The sequence below is a fragment of the Rhinatrema bivittatum genome, chromosome 4 (genome assembly GCF_901001135.1).
Source record: "Rhinatrema bivittatum chromosome 4, aRhiBiv1.1, whole genome shotgun sequence".
In the NCBI taxonomy this organism is placed as follows: Eukaryota; Metazoa; Chordata; class Amphibia; order Gymnophiona; family Rhinatrematidae; genus Rhinatrema; species Rhinatrema bivittatum.
In genome coordinates this window covers 309742772-309766702 of record NC_042618.1, presented here as the reverse complement: position 1 = coordinate 309766702, position 23931 = coordinate 309742772, and the positions used below count along the sequence as shown (strand labels likewise).

The window sequence follows — 23931 nt, the reverse complement described above, 5'->3', positions numbered from 1 at the left end:
GTGGAAGGAATGCCAAATGGCTACTGGCATTGTTAAAATGTGAGGTAAGAGAGACTATATTAGCTAAAAGAACATCTTTCAAAAAATGGAAAAGGGATCCAAATGTAGAAAACAGGAAACAGCATAAACACTGACAGGTTAGATGAAAATCATTGATAAGGAAGGCAAAGCAAAATTTGAAAAGAAGCTTGCTGAAGAAGCAAGAACTCATATTAAAAACAGTTCCAAGTACATTTGAAACAAAAAGCCTGCAAGGAAGTCAGTTGGACCATTAGATGGTTGAGGGGTAAAAGGGCTGCTAAGAGTGGACATGGCCATAGCGGAGAAATTAACGCCTGAATTTTAAAAAGCCTGGTGCGTGTAAAATCTGGAGGATACGCGCATGGCCGGGCCCTGTGCATGCTGAGCACATTTTAGAAAGAGTCCGGCCATGCAGGTATATGACGGTATGTGCAGAAGTGTCGGGCCATGCAAAAGGCTAGGGGGGCAGGGGAGGGGTTGGCCAGGACAGTGCCAGTAGACAACGTCCTGTGGAAGTGTGCGCTGGCAGCTGGACGGTGCACAGAAGTTACTTCTGCTCCAAAGGATCAGTAAGTATTAAAACAAAAAAATGTAGTCTAGCTAGTTAGGGCTTAAGGGTTGGGGAGGAGAGGAGAGGGGAAAAGGTAGGAAGGGTAGTTATGGGGATAGGGAATTGGGGTAGGCCTACTCACGTCGCTGCGCGTTATATTTTAGAATTCTCCTCCTGCGCACGGGAGAGGCCACATGCCCGCACATGCGCACGCAGATATTAAAATCCAACATGTGTGTGCGTGCGTGAACCGTATTTTATAACATGCACGTGGCGATGTGAGCATGTTATAAAATTGCCACATCCATGTGCGCGTGCACATGGACGTATGCGTGCTTGTTTTAAAATCAATCCCTAAATGAATTCTTTGGTCTTTACAGCAGAACATGTAAAGCAGATATCCATGCTAGAAGTGATATTTAAAGGTGGTGATTGAGAGGAATTGAAAAAAAGCTCAGTGAACATGGAAGATGTACTAGGGCAAGCTGACAAACTAAAGAGTAGCAAATCACCTGAATCAGATGGTACACACCCCAAAGTGCTGAATGAACTGAAAAATGAAATTGCAGACCTACTGTTAGTAATCTGTGAACTATCATTAAAATCAGCTACAGTACCTGAAGATTGGAAGGTGGCCAATGTAACGCTGGTTTTCAAAAAGGATTCCGGGGTGATTGAGAACCTACAGAACAGTGAGCCTGATGTCAGTGCCAGGAAAAATGGCTGAAACTATTATAAAGAAAAAATTTACTGAGCATAAAGATATAGTTTAATGGGACAACGTGAACATGGATTTAGCCAAGGAAAGTCTTGTTTCTCCACTTTGCAACATTTTTTTGAACATGTAAATAAACATGGATAAATCTGAACCAACTGATATGGTCTATCTAGATTTTCAGAAAGCATTTGACAAAGTACTTCATGAGAGACTCTTGAGGATACTAAAAAGTCATGGGATAGGAGGCAGTGTTCTATTGTGGATTGAGAATGAGAACTGGTTAAAATATAGAAAATAGAGAGTAGGGCTAAATGGTCAATTTTCTCAATGGAGAAAGGTGAATAGTGGAGTGCCCAGGGATCTGTACTGGGACCACTGCTTTTTAGCATATTTATAAATGACCTAGAGATGGGAACAATGAGTGAAGTGATCAGATTTGCTGATGATACAAAATTATTCAAAGTTTTTAAATAACAAGAACATTGTGAGAAATTGCAAGAGGACCTTGCGAGACTTGGAAACTGGGCATCCAAATGGCAGATAACATTTAATGTGGACAAGTACAAAGTGATGCACTTAGGAAAGTGCAACCCAAATTATAGCTGCATAATGCAAGGTTCCACATTGGAAGTCACCACCCAGGCAAAGGATCCAGACATCATCATGGATAATATGTTGAAATTCTCTGCTCAGTATGTGGCAGTGGCCAAGAAAGCAAAAAGAATAATACAAATTATTAGGAAAGGAATAGAGAATAAAACAGAGAATATCATAATGCCTCTGTATCACTCCATAGTGCGACTGCACCGTGAGTATTGTGTGCAGTTCTGGTCACTGTATCTCAAAAAAGAAATAGCAGAATTAGAAAAGGTACAGAGAAAGGTAAGAAAAATTATAAAGGGGATGGAAAGATTCCCCTTTGAGGAAAGGCTAAAGAGGTTAAGGCTCTTCAGCTTGGAGAAATGAGGGGAGATATGATAGAGGTCTATACTGTAAAATAATGTGTGAAGTGCAATCTGTAAACACAAATTGGTTGTTTACACTTTCAAAAAGTACAAAGAGGGGACATTCAATGAAATTATTAGATTATACATTTAAGACAAATAGGAGGCAATCTTTTTTTCTCAACACATAATTAAACTCTGGAATTTGTTGCCAGAAGATGTGGTAAAAGAAGTTAGTGTAGCTGGGTTTAAAAAAGGTTTGGACTTGTTCTTGGAAGTAAAGTCCATGAACCATTGTTAAGGTGGATTTGGGGAAATCCACTGCTTAGTTTTGGGATATGTAGCATGGAATCCTGCCGGGTACTTGTGACCTGGTTTGGCCACTGTTGGAAACAGGTTGCTTGGTTTGATGGGCCTTTGGTCTGACCTAGTCTGGCAAATCTTATGTTCCAAAAATTAAAAACATACAGGGATGAAGGTTTGTTTCTTGTGGCTGATTTTTACTTTTCAGGTATTTCAATTTCTCTATCATACCCCCCTTTCTCTCCTAATTTATGAAAAATGTGTGAACAATGAAAAAGTCATTTTTTTTCTTAAATGCCCATAGGAAGTAATAGGAGCTGGATGACTGCAGTTGTAGCAGTGCTTTACCAGAGTGACTTAACCACCCCAGGCAAACACGTATCTAAATTGCTTTGGAGTACCTATGACAGAGATACCATGACTACACTAGATTACAAGTTCTTTCTAAAGACTAAGCTCACCTTCCTTGCTGCAGTATAAGCCTGGTCTGCTGTATCTCTGGTTAAAATGGAGAACCAATCACCATCCTGTGTATATCCTCTTTTTTTTTATATGTACCTGAATACCATTATCAAGGCACACTGCCGTCATTACTACTTTAAGCTCAATAAACCCCAGTCCTTCCTCATGTTATCTAGACCACCTCATATTTTTTTGCTGTTCTAAGGATTTTCTCTGAAATATCCACATCCTTCTTGATGTCTGGGGCCTCACTCGTCTTTGTGGACTTGAAGAACTTTGCTTAGTTTTGTCTGCCTCCCTTTATTCTCTTTTGGAATAGCTGTTCAAATTATATTCTTGCATTATTAACTTACATTTCTGAATAAAAAAAAAGAAAAGCAAGCATGGTTCATTCTCTGCATTGGTTATAACCTTTATTTTCTAGACATTTATGACAAAATAATGAATTACACAATGGAGTGAGAAAGAAACGTATCACATTTTGTGCCTTTCTTCAGTCACTTCCCAGCTCTGAGAAGCACTGATCATTTATTCACTGTGTACAATCTTGGTGACCTCCCGGGTCTTGACCCTCAGTTTGTTGACCTGGGACTCAGCGATGTCTGCCCGCTCCTCGGCTTCCTCCAGCTCGTGCTGGATCTTGCGGTACTTGGACAGGTTTACGTTCGACAGCTCCTCCTGCACAAGTCAGATTTATTTGTGATAACGTGCATGGTGTAGGGTTTTCATTTGACATTTGATATATATATATGCTGTAAAGGCATGATTATATTCCTCGTATCCTTCAAGAGTTTTGCTGATTCCTCTACTCCTGTGCATTGGTCAGTCCTCGCTGCTTTCCTGAACCGCCCACCTGCTACCCTCATCATCTTTCAACTAGGTCATGTTTTCTTCTGTGCGCCTAAGCCTGGTACATCTTCTCCCTCTCTTTCAGGGACTGGTTGCCTATTCTGGTTACTTTTATGGCTGCTATCTCACTCAAGTCAATTTGAACACAATGATCAAGTTTTTTGCCCCATTGTATGCATGGAGATAGAGTCCTACAGTCTGAGCTAAAGCACCCTGTAAACAAGGGAGCAAAATCAGGGCTGGATTATTGTCTTTAGGATGACCTAGGTGAAACAGCAATCCCAGTTACAGCATCATCTGACAACTGGACCATTCTCCTTTCCCTCGGTTCTTTCCCACTTCCCCAACTGAAATCATTGTACTTGCTGTAATTAATGATGACTATCAAATCCCATATTATCCCATCTTATTCTGTTCACTCCCTCCCTGACAGTCCTTGCAGTATTTCCCACAGTGACCATGAAACAGTTTGCAATACATTTGTACAAAAGATGCTATCTAAAAAATAAGATTGTGTTGCATGGTATTCAGTTTTCAGCTACTGCTGTAATGCAGGATTTGAAAAAAACGTTTCCTGTCATTTTTCTGGACAAAATATAACTTTCTTAATGGCAGAAAAGAAGCAAGAAATAAGCCTTTGGGGGCTGAAAGGAAGAAATTCCCCGTACCTCATCTATCTTCTCCCCATGCAAAAGTTTCTGGAGCTGCCACTGGGGTTAGTGTATGCCCAATAAGACTGCTTGGGTACTTACAGATTCTTCAGATTGCCTCTTGTATGCTTTCACTTTCAATTGCAGCTTGTCTACCAGGTCCTGCAGTCTCAGAATGTTCTTTCTGTCTTCCTCAGACTAGAAGGGAATTTTGAGAGAGGAAGTTGCAAAAATGGTACAAATATTAACTCTGCTTTTGGGCTCATTAAAATATTGGCAGGAATCAAGTCCTGTTTAGAATCAAATTGTCTACAATGCTGTCAACTGCTTAGGGTTTTTTTTTCTTTTATGATATTTTAAAAAAATAACACCAGTTTCAACTTGTAACAGCAAAACTCCCTCTGTTACTGGAAAAAAATGGCATGTGTAGGTTTCTTTGGTTTTGATTCTGGCTTATAAATCTTCCACACAGGGCATTAAAGACAAATTAATGCTCTCATCATCAAGGGCTATCCCCTCCCTACTGACCTAAGGGGGGCCTGGTCACAGTTCTGGCAGGGGAGTGCTGCCTTCTAATTATTTGAATGCTTTAGAAAACCGAAGAAATGCCCATGGCCCATAATAACTAGTGAGTGCCCTGAGAAAGCACTGGCATCTCTGGTGGGGATTTGTGAAAGCCGTTCCATTCAAGCTCACACCTGGTTCATTTCTGCTAGATTTGTGTTAGAAAATAAATCTGTGGCTGTTTTGTTTTTTTTTAATATTTCTTTTAGATTTGAAAGCAAAATCTATAGAACTTGATTTCGGAAGATTTTCATGAGATCTACAGCATAAACAGTAGACGTCTGCAAAGCTGATACTAATTTTGTCAAAAATGGCCCCACTTCTTTAAAAAGAGGTTCGCAAACGTCTTTTAATGAGGATTACATGTCCCTAAATTCATGTAAAAAAAAAAAAAAAAGTTCACACTGAGCTGTGTTTTAAACTCCTTTCTACCATTAGGTGCTCTTTAGAAATAATAATGACCTCTGGGCCAGATATCTCTTCTTTAGTGAGTCTCTCTCAAGTTTTGCTGCTACTTCAGCAAGGTGTTAATGCCCTTCTCTTTCTACTTTTATTACAGTTTATCTGCAATTCCAGACTGCAGTGCATGGAACGTTTTTCCTTACCTGGTATGTGAGCTCCTTGACTCGCCTTTCATATTTACGCACACCTTTAATGGCCTCAGAACTGCGCTTCTGTTCATTGTCAACTTCACTTTCCAGTTCACGTACCTGAAGCAAGAAGACAGTGACGTTATTAGTCCAGGAGGCGGCAAAGGTAAGAACAGACGCAGGCATCTAGCTCCAGTAGTCTACTCACTCTGGCTTCCAGTTTCTGAAGCTGCTTCTTGCCTCCCTTCAGGGCCAGCTGCTCGGCCTCGTCCAGGCGAAGCTGCAGGTCCTTCACTGTTTGATCCAGGTTCTTCTTCATCCTCTCCAGGTGAGCGCTGGTGTCCTGCTCCTTCTTCAGCTCCTCAGCCATCATAGCAGCCTGTTCAAAACATCCACACAGAGGATAAAGAAATCCATTCTAGTCCGTCTTCTTCATAAAGAAAGCTGGTGAATATATTATGCTTACATCTGTGATAGCCTTTTTGGCCTTCTCTTCTGCATTGCGGGCCTCCTGAACAGCCTCCTCAACTTCGCTTTGGAGTTGGGAAATATCAGTTTCCAGTTTCTTCTTGGTATTGATCAGGCTGGTATTCTGTTAAACAGAAAACCAATAACCTTAGTGGGATGTACAAGTTGATGTAGACTACAGACACAATTACATTGCATTCTGTTGCCATGGTTTGCATTCCAATTTTTATTTTGTGATGCATACTTTAGCATCTGCTTATGTAATCAACGATGCAAACTTATTGCATCATTCCTATTTTTAAATATTATTCTTGTAGACATTTCTTCATAGCAGCTGAGGGCTTTTTTATCATCCTGTCCTTTCTTAAAGATTAACCATCAGGCTAGCAGGTAATGGAATGGTAATTTATTTACTGGGTCTACTATCTTAATGAATAGTCACCTATGGCTCTAGGTGGGGGTGCTGGTGTCTTGCTGTTTTCAGTAGTGAGTGACTTTTCTGGATGGTTAAGGATCTTATAATTTGAATGTAGTTGCTGACTGGTGTTTGGTTCTGTTTTAGTTATTCTCAAGAAATTATTATTAATGAGTACATTTCAGTAAAAGAATACAGACAGTCGATGCCAAATAAATTAGCTCTTCCATTCTGCTGACAGAAATAGGAAATGGCCCTTCAGTCTAGTAAGTTAGGATTCACAAGCCCGAGGTTTGTACTTACATTTCTTATATGTGCTTCTAACTTTGGAAAAGTATTGTCGGTAAATGGAATATATACACATATATTTTTTTTTTACTTTAAAATTAAGTATTTTTGTTCAGGGCATAATAAAACACAATGGTACTGATGCAAAGATTTGAATTTTTCCAATCGAGGCCCATGACAAGCAACCTAGACACCATCTTTCACAAACAGAATAACTTTATGGTTTTTAACTGCTAATCTTTCTTTATACCATTTGTCTTCGTCTTATTTTAAATATCTGAGCAAGAAAGAAGCAATGAGAAGAAGAAAGAGGAGATAAAAGAAAGAGACTAGAGAGGGGAGGAAATGTTCTGAATGCTGACCTCCAAAGTTCTGCATGAATGAACTTTAAACATTCTGAAAAATAGCAACCTTGTTCAGCTGTGAACTTTTCCATGGAACAAACAGACTATGATATTTTCAGACAGCTCAATCTTGATGGACTATTTTGTGACTTCCAAAAGAATACTATAGTAATTCTGGCTGCTATGAGGAAGTGGTTAACCAATATGAGTTGACCATTGGTAATCTCATCAATTTCCAGCCCTGGAAATTTATTTCGCTAATGTAACTGGTGAGGAAAGGTACAGGCTATTAAAGTTGTGGCAAAAATGTGTAGTGGATATGTTGGCCTTTATTTAAAAAAAAATAAAAAAATCCTTGCTATATACAGTACTAACTGAACTGTGTTTAAATTTGGCATCTATCAACACTAAATATCAAGAATAAAGTTAAAATGATGACCCATCATCTTTCTGTCACAAGCCTATTTGCTGTAACAGGATCATCTTCTTTAATTTCTGCCTTTGCTGCTTACCTGTGTGTGAAGAAGTTGCACCCGCTCAGTTGAGTCAAGAAGTTCCTGCTCGGCAATCTTCCTGCTCCTCTCTGTTTGCTCCAGAGCAGCCCGAATCTCTTCAATCTCAGCTTGCAACAGGTTGGCTCTGCGCTCAACCATGGCCAACTGCTCTTTAAGGTCTTCTTGAGTTCTCAAAGCATCGTCCAGGTGGATTTGAACATCCTGCACAAAAGATGAAAGCAGTTTACAGCTGCCACTTATACAGCATGCTCTCAGGTCTATATTATTTTGTGTGAAATTTAAGGCTAGACTAACTCACCTTGTATAGACCTTGTATATTTCTCAGCTGCTTCTGTGATTCTGCAGCCTGTCGGTTTGCATGACTCAACTGGATTTCCATTTCATTCAGATCCCCTTCCATTTTCTTCTTCAGCCTCAAAGCATCATTCCTGCTTCTGATCTCAGCATCCAGGGTACTCTGCATAGACTCCACAACTCTAATATGGTTTCTCTTCAGCTGATCAATTTCCTCATCTTTTTCGGCCAATCTCCTGTCAATGTCAGCTTTCACCTGATTCAACTCAAGCTGGATACGAAGTATTTTGCCCTCTTCATGTTCAAGAGAAGCCTATGCATTGATAGTAACACATAAAAACAATAAATTATAGTAACACATAAAAACACATAAATTATAGTAACACATAAAAACAATAAATTATAGTAACACATAAAAACAACAAATTATTCATAACTGATTGGTGTAAAACAAAATGAATATCATTTGGATGTTGTTATTACTTATTGCCAGCCTGGTGGCTCAGCGATAGAACTGTGCACCGCCATGAAAGAAACCAGACTTCTGCCACCTGGGCTGGCCAGAAATAGGGATACAGTGACGGCAGAACTCTCAGCCCCTGGGCGGCGGCAGTCTTAGGCATCTAAGAAGCCAGGCTTAGGGTCCATGTTGCTGAGTTCCAGAGTGATCTGCAGTCTATGGCCCTTGGGCAGAGGAATGTTGCTATGATGGCTGGGCTGAGTAGGGAAGGGGATATGAAAAGGGGGGAGGGGAACTATGAGTAATTGTGAATGAAGGATCATGTCATTATAACTTGATACAGGCTGTTCCAATCGAGCTAGAGGTTCAAAGGTGCAGGAGAAAACTGGCCAGCCAAAGAAAATAGAACGCCATCCATATTTTAAAATATGTTCAATTATACTAAAAGTTATCAGATTTTGCAGAATTGTTTCATATTGCTGTACTTATCCTGTGGATAAGGAAAGTGACTCATATAAATAATTATGGTAGCAGTAGGTAAAGCAAGCTCTGTATCCCCGTGCCAATCTTTTGAGCCACACAGTCCTAGAGGTGACAAGTTCTGTAGCCCTATGCCATCCAGTCCTAGATGACGGGTTTTGTGTCCCTCTTCCCAAACCTAGAGCCATCCAGTACTAGAGGTGTAAAAGTCTCTATATCCATGTGCCTGTTCACTGAGCCATCCAGTCCTACAGGTGACAAACTCTGTATCCATACGCCAGTCCTTCAGGCTCTGTATCCCTCAGCCAAACTTGCAGAGCTCCCTAAGCAATTCTTTAGCTTTTGTTTAATAATTGATATAATTTGTTAGAAGGAAAACAATGAATAGTTAATTTGTTAGGAGGAAACCAGTGAATAGTTGGATACCTCAGCTTCTTCCAGAGCTGTCTGAAGTTCACTCTTTTCTTGTTCAATTTGCTTCTTTGCTTTCTCCAGTTCATGCAGAGTCTTGGCTCCTTCAGAGATTTGTTCAGTGAGGTCCGATATTTCCTCTAATGGCAAACAGAAGAATGCTTAGTCAAATGCATAGCTAAACCACAGCATCGTGGTAAATACAATGTTTTTATTTGTTTCCACCAGCTCTTATGATAATGGATAAAGGTGACTTACGCTGCAAATTCTTGTTCTCTCGTTTAAGAGTTTCAAGGTGATCCAAGGACTCCTCATAAGCGTTCTTCATCTTAAACAGCTCTGTGCTGAGAGAACGTGATTCTTTCTGGGAAGCTTCTAGTTCAGCCTGAGTTTCTTCATATTTCTGCTTCCACTCAGCCAGAACCTGAAAATAAGCAAATCTTAGTAAATATGCCCTGATAGTTTGCTTACATGTACATATCCATAAGGCTCGTGTATGATGACTACTATACCTTATCAAAGTTCTTTTGTTTTTTATCTAGAGCTGCACAGGCACTATTCGATCTTTCAACATCAACCATAAGGTCCTCTACTTCATTTTGAAGTCTCACTTTTGTCTTCTCAAGTGAAGCACATTTGGAATTCACAGCTTCAATATGTTCTTCAGCTTCCTGTAGACGCTGAGCAAGCTTTTTTCTTGAAGATTAGACAAAAAGAATAAATAATCAGTTTATGCAAACCCCACAAGTAATATTAACCTTCGGACTTTGATACAATAATGAAAGCAAAACTACTTGGGCAATTTTGCTTTTATTACTACCTATGGAAAAAGTACTCTCGAAGATTTCTGCCTGCTTTCTCTGCCAGTTATCTGTCCATTGGAAACAATGTGCATAGTTTTGAATAAGCCAAACAATGTGTGTTGTTCTGATCTCTGCTCTCACGACCACCTCTTCAGTCCATGGGTAAAAGTATGTGTGTTGTCTAAAATGCTCTTTTAACCATGAAAGGGCTTTCTTTAATGCCTTTCCCAGACATATTTAATAAGTAAGGAAAAGACACAACACAACTCAAATAAACTGGTTATGGCCATATGTAAAGATCCTGAGAACTCACTTTGCTTCCTCAAGTTCCTCTGTGCGCTGGATAGCATCCGTCTCGTATTTGGTTCTCCATTGAGCAACCTCGCTGTTGGCCTTGGAGAGCGCGCGCTGAAGCTCAGCCTTGGCCTCCTGTTCCTCTTCATATTGTTCCCGCAACAAGTCGCAGTCATGGCGCGCAGACTGCAGGGCGTGGGCCAGTGCATTCTTAGCCTATGAAGCAATGAAATTCATGCATGATTAGCACCAGCGTTCTTAGAAAAATGATTGATTTAGCATAAATTCTAATCAATGTGCATCACACTCACTAAATCTCAAAAAGGAACGGTTTCCACATTAAAAAATATGTTTTATTAAATAATCATTTAAAATGTGGAGACAAGAGACAAAACACTCCAGCGGTGGTTTGAGTGATCTGCTTTTTTTCAAGGGATTCATTCTATAGGAACCAACTCTTCTTGCTAAACATTTAAGAATATAATTCTGGAAAAATGCATACTTTGACTTCCTCTTCAAGATGCCTCTTCAGTTCTTCAATCTGTTGTGTAAATGCTTGCTTGTTTCTTGTTAACTGAGAAACCAAAGCATCTTTCTCTTCAATTTGACGAGTAAATTCGCCTTTGGAAGAGAAACAGTATACCAGATACAATTAAAATCAAAGATTAGATAAAAAATAAAATCAATATTATCACTTTCACATGTTGATAGCAGTGTTATGAGGGTATTCCATTTCCATGGGTAGAACAATGCTTTACCCCTAGAAAGTGGGGCTTTTTTTTAACAACTGTCTATCTGATGTTTGGGTAAAAGTAAAGTGCACAGGAGCCCTGTGCGCATTTCCTTTTACTCACAGTGGGAAGAGGGTTTGGGGCAGTGTTTAGAATTACACCCATAGATTTGCATTTTCAATGGTATGCAAGTAATTGTTCCCCAAAACCCCCCACTATACACATGCATTAGCAGGTGGAAACATGCGTTGATCATTTTGGTGGCATAATTTCCAAAGGGGAAAGCAGAGGCATACATTCCGTTTGAAAATTAGCTTAAAGTCTAGAGGTAAAAATGACCCACAGATTACCCCAGTGCGAGCAACTACAAAATTATCCCTGTGGAGTATTTTCTGGCCACACTGAGCCATGGGGAGACCAATTTTCAAAGCCATTTACATGGATAAATAGCAATTTACCTGCATAAATTGGGTGAAGCTGTATGTGCACAAGTTGTTATTTTGTGGGAGATTTACACATTTGGCAATTTTGCACTTCCTAATTATCCTTGTGCCATTAATATAAGACTTGTCTATTACCCATGGGTTCTTAGGTGGGAGATATGAGAGAACTGGGGGGAGTTCCAGGTGAAGAACTAGGAAGGCCTCAATGACCTGGAGAAGGACTGGGTGAACTGGTGGAGGTATTGGCAAACTGATGATTTCAGTTACATGTTCATGTTTCAAAATATGCGATTTGCACATGTACATATGGGTTTTATATAAGTTGCATTTTTTTCACACGTAAAATATGCACGCGTAGGTTTATAAAACAGGTAGGAAAAATATGCACGTTCAATGCAATGTGGATGGTCATACGTGGGTAGACATACATGTAGTTTATAGCCTGTATGTAACTGATACATGCAGGTAATAAAATAAAGTAGTAGATCGCATGGTCAGATACATGTATATATGCAGCCATGTGGAGTTGCTTGAACGTGATCCTTTAAACTTTGAATATTTTCATCATAAATTTTGTACACACAAGTTTTAACTACACATAAAGGGGCATCCCTGGAAGCATTCCAGGAACAGGACTTAACTTTACCCAATGAGTAAGCATATTTAATGCTGTCCAGGTAAAGCTATGTGCCCAAGTCTGGTTGGGAAAATCGCAGGATAAAGTTACATGTGCAACTTTATACAAGTATATTCAGTGGTAGACTTCTGCAGGTAAGTCCCATTGAATATCCAGCACAAGTTATGCATGTAACTCTTTCCAGATAAATTTGCCACTCGCCAAGCCACTGAATACTGACCTTAGAGTTAGTAATGATATCCTATCAAGTAGGGAGATACTCACATCATTCAATAATGGCTGACATCTCTAGGTTTCCTTTCTACATTATAAACCTAACTATAAAACCCACATTATTTATTTATTTATTCATCACCTAGTGACAAACTCTAGGCAATTTACAATAAATACAATTATAATCAATACATATAAAACTATAAAGACATAAAAAGAATAAAAGACAGTAAAATTCAAGAAATATAATAAACAATAACATAAAATTCAGGGGCATTTACCATTCTCCGTTTGTAATCGAGCTCTTTGAACTGTTAAATCTGCAATATGTCGCTGGTGTTCCTCATCCTTTGACTTAAGTTCACTGAGCTGGTCTTCTATAGTACGACATATTTTTTCAAGATTGGCCTGTAATTACAATGAATTAATTAAAAACAATAAGACATTAAAAAGGATTATGGGATTAAATCCTTTCATTATTCATTGTGCAGGGAAATTCCTAGTTTTAAATGAGAACGCATATTACAATGTCAACACTGTAAAAATATACATCTATATTGGGCACCTCTAAAAGAGAATCCATATGACTATATACAATTTATAGACTTGTAATATTTAAAAATGTCATGGAAGGGGAACAGTATGAAGGAAAAGAAAGTAGATGTTGCCATCAATGAATTCCATATAATCAATACAATTACGGTATGTGATTTATCTATCAAAATTATACTTATTCTTGGCAGATCAAAAATGTATTTGTTTTGCTTCACCATCTGATTACATCTGGTAACTGTAGTGATACATTTTTAATTTTTTGTTTGCAATCGAGAAGTTTTGCTTTATCTGACCACCTTGGATGAGAATAACCAGAATGTTCTTATTATAGGAATTGCTTTCTTGGTAAATGATATATTGTAACTTTCAAAAGATTTTTCTCAAAGTGGAATTTTTTTTTAACAAAGAATACTTTTATTGGAAGGGATATGCTGAGATCTTTCAGGAGTGTTCTTAGTAGAGGGGTTTTTATAGGTGGAATTGTTAATAATAATTTTAAGCTCTAGATATTTTTTTTTTCAGCAAACCTTAGATTTGGAGACGGTTTCCATGTTACTGGCAAGGTCATCAATCTCCATCTTCAGTTCACTCTTTTCCTTCTCCAGTTTCTGTTTCACGCGCTGAAGGTTATCGATCTGTTCACCAAGCTCCGCTACGCTGTCTGCATGCTTCTTGCGCAAAGCGGCAGATGTGGCTTCATGCTGCAGCGTGGCCTCCTCCAGATCTCGGCGCATCTTCTGGAATTCTGCCTCCCGCTTCTTGTTCATCTCGATCTGAGCTGAGGTTGCCCCACCAGCCTCCTCCAGCCTCTCACTGATCTCCTCCAACTCCCTGGACAGGTCTGATCTCTGCTTCTCTGCTTTAGCTCGAGACGTGCGCTCAGCCTCAATTTCCTCTTCCAGTTCCTCAATGCGAGCCTAAATCAGGACCGAGAATAACAAACAATCAGAAATGTCCACTCATTTCTCAAAGTAAAGCTCTTGTAATGGTTATAAATTGTTTAAAGTCCATCTTACCTGTAGCTCTTTGATCTTTTTCTGCAGCTGGGAACCAAGTGCCTGTTCATCTTCAATTTTGCTTTGGAACTGACTAAGTTCAAAGTCTTTCCTTTTGAAGAGAATAAAACATGTCAATACCAAACTAACATGTAAATGCAAAGCAGCAAAAGCCAATTCCACTTCTACCTACTTCTTAAGTTTTTCATCTATTTGCAGTTTGTCATTTTCTAAATCCATGATGGTTTCCTGAGCTAATTTCAGATCACCTTCCAGCTTTCTCTTAGACCTTTCAAGATCCATACGAAGCTTCTTCTCCTGTTCCAGAGATCCTTCCAGCTACATTGAAATGAAGCAAAGATAAACACTATACTGTGAGCATTATGTCAGTGGCTGTAGAATCACATTGACCAGATTTGCTACTGCTGTTTTTTTGGACTTACATCATCCACTTGCTGCTCCAGTTTGGATTTGGCTTTCGTAAGAGTATTAACTTTGTCCTCTTCTGCCTGAAGGTCATCCAGAGTTTGCTGGTGAGCCTCTTGGAGGGCTTTCTTCTCTTTGGTCAGTTTAGCAATGCTCTCGTCCAAAGCTGCCATCTCCTCTGTAAGGTTTTTAACCTGATAGAAATAAAACAAAAGTTACAGATGTTAAATATCTATGACCAAGGCTACTGCAATAAACCTTTGACTGCACAGTTTCCTGCTCCTTGGGACTTCTAGTTCAATACAAACGCAGGGCTGGGTTCTAGCACTATATTCCTTCATTTGCAACTCCCTGAAGATTTTCCCCCATTTAATATTGTCTCCTAATGTACTTAGTCCAGTCATTGCAGTGATACTTCTCGACTTGGGGGTGGTCATGTACCAGGGCTCCATCTGGAACTCTGCAACCATGGGCTTTAAATCCAGCCATCAGGTATCACCGTTCTGCTATTACTAGTTATTTATAGATTTAAAAGATTTCTAATCCACACATATTACAAAGTCCAAGGTGAGGTGCTACTTAATTAATTGCCATAGTCAAATAAACATTAAAAAAAACAAAACAACAAAGTTCTTAACAATACATGAACAACTCCTGCTGCTTATCACATCAATAAAAATCTAACAAGAACACCAGCAACCGTGCTATAAATATTAGATCAAAAACTACACTGTAGATAACAGAAAGCAACTATCTGATACCTCGGGTTTTTAATTATTTACTCGTCACAATGATCAGCCCATTTAACTGAAACTCATGAAAGAGCCTTTTCAGTGATGGGTCCTGCTCTTTGGAACATTTTGCGGGAGAATTCACATTTTTCAATCTGTATGCAGATATTTACAAAGCACTTACAGGTATTCTTATTTAATTAGACATTCAAGCTTTGGGACTAATTTTTCACTATATCTTTTAGGCTGTTCTGTTTTGTTCTTAAGAGCTTTTGTAGGCATTTGTTATTTTTGTTGACTTATCACTTTGGTTAGTCAGTTATGTCTCTATGTCAAACAAACTGAATGGTGGTATGTAATCTACCTTGAATGCTGGACAAGGCGGGAAGTAAAATGTTTTAAATAAATAAATAAATAAATAAAACACAAAGCTGTGAGTAGAAGTATCCATGTTCTTTACATCTATGCAGGCTGATATGAAATTACCTCCATAATTAGTTAAGAATAGAACTGCATTTACAGTGTACCTTGTTTTCTGTAGCATGTTTCTCCTTCTCCACCTTGGCCAATGTCAGCTCAAGGTCATCAATGTCTTTCTTCAGTTCAGAGCACTCATCCTCCAGTTTCCTTTTCTTGGCTGTCAGCTCAGCGTTGGATTCTTCTTCATCCTCCAGCCTCTCGTTCAGCTCCTTAATCTTGGCCTCAAGCTGAATCTTGGTTTTGATCAGCTGGTCACATCTTTCCTCAGCATCTGCCAGACTTTCAGTTTCCTGATGAGGCACAGATACAGATTTATGCAAGTTATACTCAGTTTGAAACCTACCACAGAGTTTCTACATGCATTTATATTAATATTGGAGATAGCTACGTACAGATTGCACTTGGAGCTGGAGGTCATTCTTTTCTTGCAGAACGGCCACCATTTTTTCCTCTAGCTCCTTCCTTTTAGCTTCTGATTTTGCAAGATCTTCTTTAGTTTTTTCAAACTCCTCTTTCATGTTCTGCATTTCCTTCTCAGATTCCGCGCTCTTCAGGAGAGGCTTAATCTTGAAGTATAGCTTCATCCAGGGCCAGTGTTTCACATTCATGAAGGACCGGATGTTATATTGCAGAGTGAAAATGGACTCTCTGTAAAATAATTTCAATATGTTAGGCGATGTCCTGAAAATACAACAATCACTTTTCAATAGCCCCTTTAGATGTAGGGTACTTTTTATCTATGGACCTTGTAGCTCATTTTCAAAGGGAAACTGCACAGATAATTTCCTTTCAAAAACTGCCTATAAGATTCACAGGTAAAAAGTGTTCATGAACATCTGCAGCTTTTTGTGTGGAAAAGGTTTCTATGCAAAACATTGCACATAGATTTGAAAATAACATCTGCGTGCTTATCACACTCTCTCCTTGTCTCAGGGAATGCTGTAGCTCACCTCCCTGAACCCCCTGGCCCTGCCCAGCTAAAAGCAATGTGGAAGCCCACACATACATTTTTTAGCTGTGCAGAGGGGCCAGTTTATAGCCAATCCCAATTTACCTGGGCAAATGGCTTTGAAAATTTACAGTGGATTCTTGCTATAGTGAGAATTTCTGAAAATCCTCTTTTTTTCTCCATTGTGGTTGAATGACCGCCAAACTCCTATTATAAGGAATGAAATTTGCTATTTGAAAAATCAGAGAATAGTGTTGGCTCTGTGAATGGATCCATCTTCATAAATATTTTCATATTTTCACTAATATTTATTATTAGTCTTTGACCAGTGGTTTCTACTAACTCTGTTCTGGCTTTCAGCTCAATCAGCACAGGCTTCTACTTGGGCTTTTTATTATGAGTATTAATTCACTGCTTCATAGGGTATTTCCTGCATTTGTATCTCCTCTTCCATCTAATTCAGCTATTATGATAGTGACTGACAACTAGGGGAAATAGATCTCCAGAACTTGGTAGAGATACACCAGTATTTCCAACCTTAGCTTGTCCAAGTGGAAGTCAAGCTCAGGATATAATACAGTTATCCTGGCCAACCCAGGTCATAGTCTAATTAAGCAAGATAGAATATAATTCACAATTCCATCAATGTCTTAAATGCCAATGCATGCTTATTATCCAGATCATGTAGCAGATCATTGAAAATACATTGAATTCTGCTCAGTGTGCAGAAGCAGTCAAGAAAGCAAACAGAATGCTAGGGATTTTTTTTGGAAAGGAATGGAGAATAAAACAGAGAATACCATAATGCATCTGTATCATTCCATGGTGTGACCTCATCTTGAGTATTGTGAGCAGTTCTGGTCACCACATCTCAAAAAAGATGTAGCAGAATTAGAAAAGATACAGAGAAGGGCGACCAAAACGATAAAGAGAATGGAAAAATTCCCCTATGAAGAAAGGCTAAAGAGGATGGGACTCTTCAGTTTGGAGAAGAGACGGCTGAGGGGAGATATGATAGAAGTCTATAAAATAATGAGTGGAATGGAACCAGTAAATGTTAATCAGTTGTTTACTCTTTTGAAAAGTACAAAGACCAGGGGACACACAGTGAAGTTATTAAGTAATACATTTAAAACTAAGAAGAGAAAATATTTTTTTACTCAACACATAATTAAGCTCTGGAATTCATTGTCAGAGAATGTGGTGAAAACTATGAATGTAGCTGCGTTTAAAAATGGTTTGGACAAGTTCCTAGAAGAAAAGTCCATAAACCATTATTAAAGAGGATTTGCAGAAATTCACTGTTTTGGGGATTAGCAGCTTGAAATCTGTCTACCCCCTTGGGATCCTGTCAAGTTCTTGTGACCTGGATTGGCCACTGTTGGAAACCTTTGGTCTGACCAAGTATGGGTCATGTTCTTATGTAATAAGATTCTTATGTAATAAAGTATATAAGGTTATGTTTTTATGTAATATTTTATTTATGCTTCTGCCACAGATTAGTAGGAAAAATGATTTTGCTTAGTGTAGTAGAAATCCTGATAAAGTAAATGTTTTCCAACGAAAAATAGAAGTTCATTATAAGAAGTTCAACTCTATTAACAATATCTGAGGTACTTTTTACCTTCTTTGCATCATTTTCTGAAATTCTACCCTCATTAAGTAACCACGGCAGATAGCCTGAGTGCGAGTAATAAGCAGAGCTAAGCGGTCATCTCGCATCTCTTCCAGTACACCCAGAAGACCAGCTTTAAAAAACACCTAGAGAAAGGAAACACATTATACGTAATATATAGTCTATAACATTTCTACATGTATTCCACCAAATCAACTGCCTCTTAATGGCAGAATTATTCTGTAAATGCCAATAACAAATATATTTGTAATTGGATTATTGTTATTATATTTATTACATTCATGTATAAGGGGAAAACAGTGCTGAATGGAGGCAATGATCCTATTTTATCAGGTAGCAATATGGGTGTAATACAGAGATAGTAAAAGGATTAAGCAGTCACTATAGAAATCCAGATAAAATGTAACAATATATTTCAAGTAAAATGGGACCATGTCATGGTCAATAACTGTTTTGGAAGGAGGTCTAACCTCATGGTTTGGGCTCTGATTCAGACATAGTCCATGATATACATTAAAACTCCACCTGCCCCTTGCTGCTGACTCCTTGTGTAATCATGGGCAATTCACTATTTTCCTGTGCCTCCAAGACCCAATAGAAATTAAGGAATCCATCTTAACAGGCAGATAATATGAATTTTTGGTTAACATTTTTGTTTTAAATGAACTCTGTAATCACCATAGGAGGCAGTGATTTTGAAAACATTATCTATTTTAATGACTAGTTTTCCTTTTTTTTATTTGGAATACCTAAGAAAGATTTTTTTTTAAAGCAGATGCCCTTTCCAAAGTCATACCTATATGGTAAATGATTAGTGAGTCCATTTGCAATGCTGTTCTTTAAAAAGCCTCCTTTCATCTGATGTTTCCATTCAACACATTAATTAGTGAAATTCGAACTTAGCAGGCCAAGTATACATATAAATCCACACGCTCAAAGTTATGCCTGCTCTTGATGTGCAAATTCTGGCTAAACTGGGTTAGTCAAATGTAACCGCAGACTTTAGCCAGTGTGGACTGTTTGAAAATTACCCTCAGAGTGGGCATAACTGGAGTCACTTTTACCTTGTATGTTTTGACTTGATTAGATTGTAAGATCTACTGAGAAGGATTGTCTCGTGTTTTTGTACAGTGCTGGATACATCGAATAGTGCTATAGAAGTGATAAGTAGTAACAGAACTGATATATTGCCTATCTCTGATTGCTATATAATTTTCAAATGGAGCAAGTTTGCTCAAGGCATAAATATAGTGCAAGGCAAAAACTATGCACATGCACAAATAAACACTATAGGACTAATTTTACCCAGTCTTTAAATATTACACTTCATCTTTGAACTGGAAAAAGGGAAAACATTATATTGTACCTTGGTGTGACCAAATTTGTATTGGGTATGGTCAACATCAATGGATCCTAGAAGCTTCTCAGAAGCCTTCTTGCTGTCAATGAATTGTCCTTCTGGAATAGCACTTGCATTTAATACCCTATATCTATAAGAGGGAAGAAAGGTAGGTTTTTAATAAACAATAAATGTTAAGCCTCCATTCACTGAGCATTTGAGAGGCATCCTTTATTAAACTGGGCTCTGAAATATTAAAAAGTCACAATGTTTTCTGTTGTGGGCAAAGATGGAGTCAGACCTCTGCTTGAAATCCCCGTAGAGGATTCTGCTGGGGAATCCTTTTCTGCAAATCCTGATACCTTCCAGCACCCCATTACAGCGCAGTTGGTGCAGCACAAGGTCATGTTCCATAGCACCTTAAGAAAAGCAGAACAGAACTGTAAACACCCTATAGCACAGTTTCTGTTTCCTGGCTCAGTACTGTCAGACGTGAGGCTTACCGGGTGTTTTTGTCTCATTGGGAATGAGGCAACGTACAAAATGAGGGTGAGTAGTCCTCAGATTGCTCATCAGCTTGTTCAGGTTTTCCTGTAAGTCCACAATCAGAAGTCATAAGGAATTCTATGTCACACTTGTTGATCAACATATTAAACTACTGTGCAATCTCTTCCTGCAAAGATGTGTGGGTTAGTGAGGGGAAAAAAAATAGAGAATATAACAGTACCCTGAAAAGAGCAGACACTGTCTGGAAGGACGAACCCTTCTTCTTACCACCTTTCTTGCCAGCTGCCTCTGAAATAGGAAACAAGAAAAAAAAACCCATGAGTTCTGGGAATTATAACATTTCTCCAGTGCCTATGAAGACACGATACACTCCCTTTGTTCTGGATCAACAGAATGTATTACTGAGCGCAACTTACCAGCTTCTGCTGCAGCGTATGCGGAGTAGAGGTAAGACAGAGTTTTCAGTGATGACTTCTGGTACAGCCCGATGACTGTCTCATTCAGGGGGTCCTTGTTCTTGTCCAGCCAGCCGCTGATATTATAATCCACAGTGCCAGCATAGTGTACCAGAGAGAAGTGAGCTTCAGCCTTGCCTTTGGCAGGCTTGGGCTTCTGGAAGTTGTTGGATTTGCCCAGATGTTGGTCATACAGCTTGTTCTTGAAAGACATGTCTGTAGCTTTGGGGAACATGCACTCCTCTTCCAGGATGGAGAAGATGCCCATAGGCTAAAAAAATAAAATGTTAAAATAGAATACTGTTACTATCTATAAGCAAGTTTAATATCGCCAAACCTTCTATTAAAGCATCGTTTTTCTGTCCCACACATTGGTACAATATAGGGGAGCAATTGTGAATAGCCCCCTATATAGTACTTGGATACTTTTATCATATGTTGCTATTTGTGTGGGCGGTGAGGATACTTTTGAAAACAACAAGTACGTTTGCTGTTATACTTCTTTAACCTAAACATATTCAAAGGAGCACCCTGTGTAAGCAGTTGTGAACCTTGTGCAGACGTTTTAGCTGTTCTGAGGAGGGCCATTTTCAGACAAGCCAATTTACTCTGATAAATTGGTATTTACCTGCACAACTGACTTTGAAAGTTGCCCTCATAATATCGATGCTGGTATAACACAGAACCATCATCAAAATGTAAATCATGAGGAACATGGGGGCACTTGCCACCACGCCAGCATTTATACATAAGAAACACAGACAACTGCTTATTATGGCATAACATTTTGAAGACGACAAATACGTTCCATGCTTCTATGCAATCTGTGCCAGACACAGGCATGGGGAGGGGGAGGGGGTGCAGGAAGGAAGCCCACTGCCCCTCCAAGTTGAACAACTGTTTGCTTGGCAGCCATAGGAAAGAAAATCAGCTGAAGGCCTAAAAGCAAGCACACAGTCACAGCTGTTCTTGTAATAGCCCTGCTGCCTCCTCCTGGAGAGGCTTCCTGTTACTATGGAAACCCAGGGCTGCTGCAGAGCCTGTGAGTACATTGCAGCTTGCAGACCCCCCCGCCCCCCCCCCCCCCCCCCCACGATGTTGTTTCCTTTCTGTTGCTGCTGTTGTCACTAGGCTCTAGACCAGCCAAAAGAGGAGACAGGATGGGAGGAGAAGCAGAATCCAGAAGGGACTAGTAGTGGGGGAGCACTTGGATAGTAGAAGCAGGAGAGGAAGGATCTAAGAATGAGCCATGGGATGGAAAGGCAGGAGTGAGAGAAATTTTAAAACCAGCCTTGCGTGCAACCAGTTCCAGGTTTTTAGATATACAAAATAAATACATTTCCTCAGAATTAAACATACTTAAAATGAGTATACCTCATTGAAAAATAGTCAAAGATATTAAGCCTGGGATAGGACAAGATAAATTACAGAACATGTCTATAGTGCAAGAGTTCTATATCTCGATGGAGACTGCATATAGTCCTCCATACACATAGTGCTTAATGGCATAATATAGTACAATATTTGTGAACTCTAATAATTACCTTCTCAATAAGCTCAATGCAAGCAGCCAAGTCCATTCCAAAGTCAATGAATGTCCATTCAATGCCTTCCTTCTTGTACTCCTCTTGTTCCAGGACGAACATGTGATGGTTGAAGAACTGCTGCAGTTTCTCATTGGTGAAGTTGATGCACAGCTGCTCAAAGCTGTTGTACTATGAAATTAAGGTACATAGATGTAACAAATAGTAAACAGTGCTAGACTTGTCTTTTCAGATGAAACATATACACCTACATTCTCTACAACCTGTCATTCTAAGAGCCAGTGCATTTTGAATGATACCATCCATATAACCTTAAGCTGCTCTTGCTGTGTAATAAATTAGCTTGATATAAATGTCTAACTGATAAAAATTCATCTGGAGGAGTAGTTTATTGATTAGAGCACTTGGCTGAGAGCCAGATAAAATAGGGTTGACATCCTGCTTCCCCCTCCTTTGTGATCTAGGGCAAATCACTTCACCTTCGGTTATCTCAGATACAAACTTAGGGCCTCATTTTCTAAGTGGCTCGCACGCGATAAGGGACGTTTCACACGCAAAAAGTCCCTCATCGCGTGCGATACCAGGATGGGGGCAGAGTCAGGGCAGAGTCGGCCCCGGAAGAGGAGGAGTCGGGGCGTCACCGGGGCTGACTCTGCGCCGACGCCGCAGACAGCAAAAAGGTAAGGGCTTTTTCGCTGCCTATTTCGCGCCCAATAACTACACCTTCTATGGTGTAGTTATTGGGTGCGAAATAGGCAGCGATCGCACCGCGGAGGTGCGATTGCTGCCGGACTGCCTCCCCACTTCGGCCCCCCGTTAGCGCGATTTTCTAAAGTATCGCAGGCCTGCGATACTTTAGAAAATGAGGCCCTTAGAGGCCTATTTACTAAAGGTTTTCTTCAAATTTTATGTCTATAGGAAAAATGCTTAGTAAATAGGGTCCTTAGACTGTAAGCCCTCGGGGGATAGGGGAATACTTATTATGCCTGAAAGTAAGTTGCTTTGTGCTACTAATGAAAACGTGAGCTAATTCTGAAATAAATATTTTATATAGATAACCCCAGTCATCAGTTCTGTGCTGATAAGTATGATATGGCCTATTTTTAATTCAAGATTTAAGGCAGTTCCTCCCCGTTATTAACATCTGCTGAGGATTAGGAAGCTAAAACATCCCTCTTTCCAGCAAGACAATCCATGAATAAAAAGTTAGAGTCCATTTGAGAAAGAACAAAGATCTAACTAATGCTCTTGTAGTATTTGTAACCTACTAATGAAATAACATTTACTTACATCAAAGATCTCAAAGCCTGCGATATCCAAGACACCAATGAAATACTGCCTGGCCTGTTTTGTGTCCAGCTGCTGATTAATACGAGTAACCATCCACAAGAACATCTTCTCATAGACAGATTTGCCCAGGGCACCCACTGAATTGTACACCTACAGAAAAAGCATTGCAATTAGATTTATCCTGGGTAGTTAACAAAGAAAAAGAGAGTTGTCTTAATCTGCTGTTTGGTACAGTACCTGCTGAACAGTCTGGCCCTTGGTAACAAATTCATTGCCAACCTTCACTCTTGGGAAACAGAGTGCTTTAAGCAAATCTGCTGAGTTCAGGCCCATTAGGTAGGCAGCTTTGTCAGCAACTGGAAAACAGAGCAGTGAAAGCAACATTACTAATAGAAAAGGAGTTTGCATTAGGAAGAGAAAAACAATGGAAAGGAGAAGAAGATGTTTCAATAAAGCTTGACATTCAACTAGGGCTGACACTTCCATTAAATACACTAGGCAGCTGCCTTGAGCGTCAACATTTTGTGGGCAGCAAAATCCTATCAGTGTGAGACCCAAATGGGTGCTATGCCAGAGC

At 39.4% G+C, this 23931-nt stretch overlaps 1 protein-coding gene across 2 annotated transcripts in view; it reads right to left on the bottom strand.

The window, feature by feature from the left end:
* Nucleotides 1-3385: 3385 nt before the first annotated feature.
* LOC115090763 (myosin-1B) overlaps nucleotides 3386-23931 on the bottom strand; it is a 28355-nt gene continuing 7809 nt past the window's right edge. Inside the window, exons 11-38 of one of the 2 annotated variants that reach the window (XM_029600249.1) lie at nucleotides 23592-23710; nucleotides 23355-23504; nucleotides 22065-22235; nucleotides 20482-20791; nucleotides 20286-20353; nucleotides 20062-20149; nucleotides 19860-19977; nucleotides 19586-19709; nucleotides 18208-18344; nucleotides 16027-16282; nucleotides 15682-15924; nucleotides 14441-14617; nucleotides 14191-14336; nucleotides 14019-14109; nucleotides 13530-13919; nucleotides 12729-12855; nucleotides 10926-11044; nucleotides 10443-10639; nucleotides 9839-10025; nucleotides 9585-9750; nucleotides 9342-9466; nucleotides 7980-8288; nucleotides 7679-7882; nucleotides 6118-6243; nucleotides 5860-6030; nucleotides 5667-5771; nucleotides 4600-4695; nucleotides 3386-3676 (exon numbers count right to left, since the gene is read on the bottom strand). In XM_029600249.1, coding sequence (XP_029456109.1) covers nucleotides 3527-3676; nucleotides 4600-4695; nucleotides 5667-5771; nucleotides 5860-6030; nucleotides 6118-6243; nucleotides 7679-7882; nucleotides 7980-8288; nucleotides 9342-9466; nucleotides 9585-9750; nucleotides 9839-10025; nucleotides 10443-10639; nucleotides 10926-11044; nucleotides 12729-12855; nucleotides 13530-13919; nucleotides 14019-14109; nucleotides 14191-14336; nucleotides 14441-14617; nucleotides 15682-15924; nucleotides 16027-16282; nucleotides 18208-18344; nucleotides 19586-19709; nucleotides 19860-19977; nucleotides 20062-20149; nucleotides 20286-20353; nucleotides 20482-20791; nucleotides 22065-22235; nucleotides 23355-23504; nucleotides 23592-23710 — 4670 coding nt within the window. In that variant the 3' untranslated portion in view covers nucleotides 3386-3526. The remainder of the gene's footprint in view (nucleotides 3677-4599; nucleotides 4696-5666; nucleotides 5772-5859; nucleotides 6031-6117; nucleotides 6244-7678; nucleotides 7883-7979; nucleotides 8289-9341; nucleotides 9467-9584; nucleotides 9751-9838; nucleotides 10026-10442; nucleotides 10640-10925; nucleotides 11045-12728; nucleotides 12856-13529; nucleotides 13920-14018; nucleotides 14110-14190; nucleotides 14337-14440; nucleotides 14618-15681; nucleotides 15925-16026; nucleotides 16283-18207; nucleotides 18345-19585; nucleotides 19710-19859; nucleotides 19978-20061; nucleotides 20150-20285; nucleotides 20354-20481; nucleotides 20792-22064; nucleotides 22236-23354; nucleotides 23505-23591; nucleotides 23711-23931) is intronic. The other variant, XM_029600250.1, reaches the window with a different exon arrangement.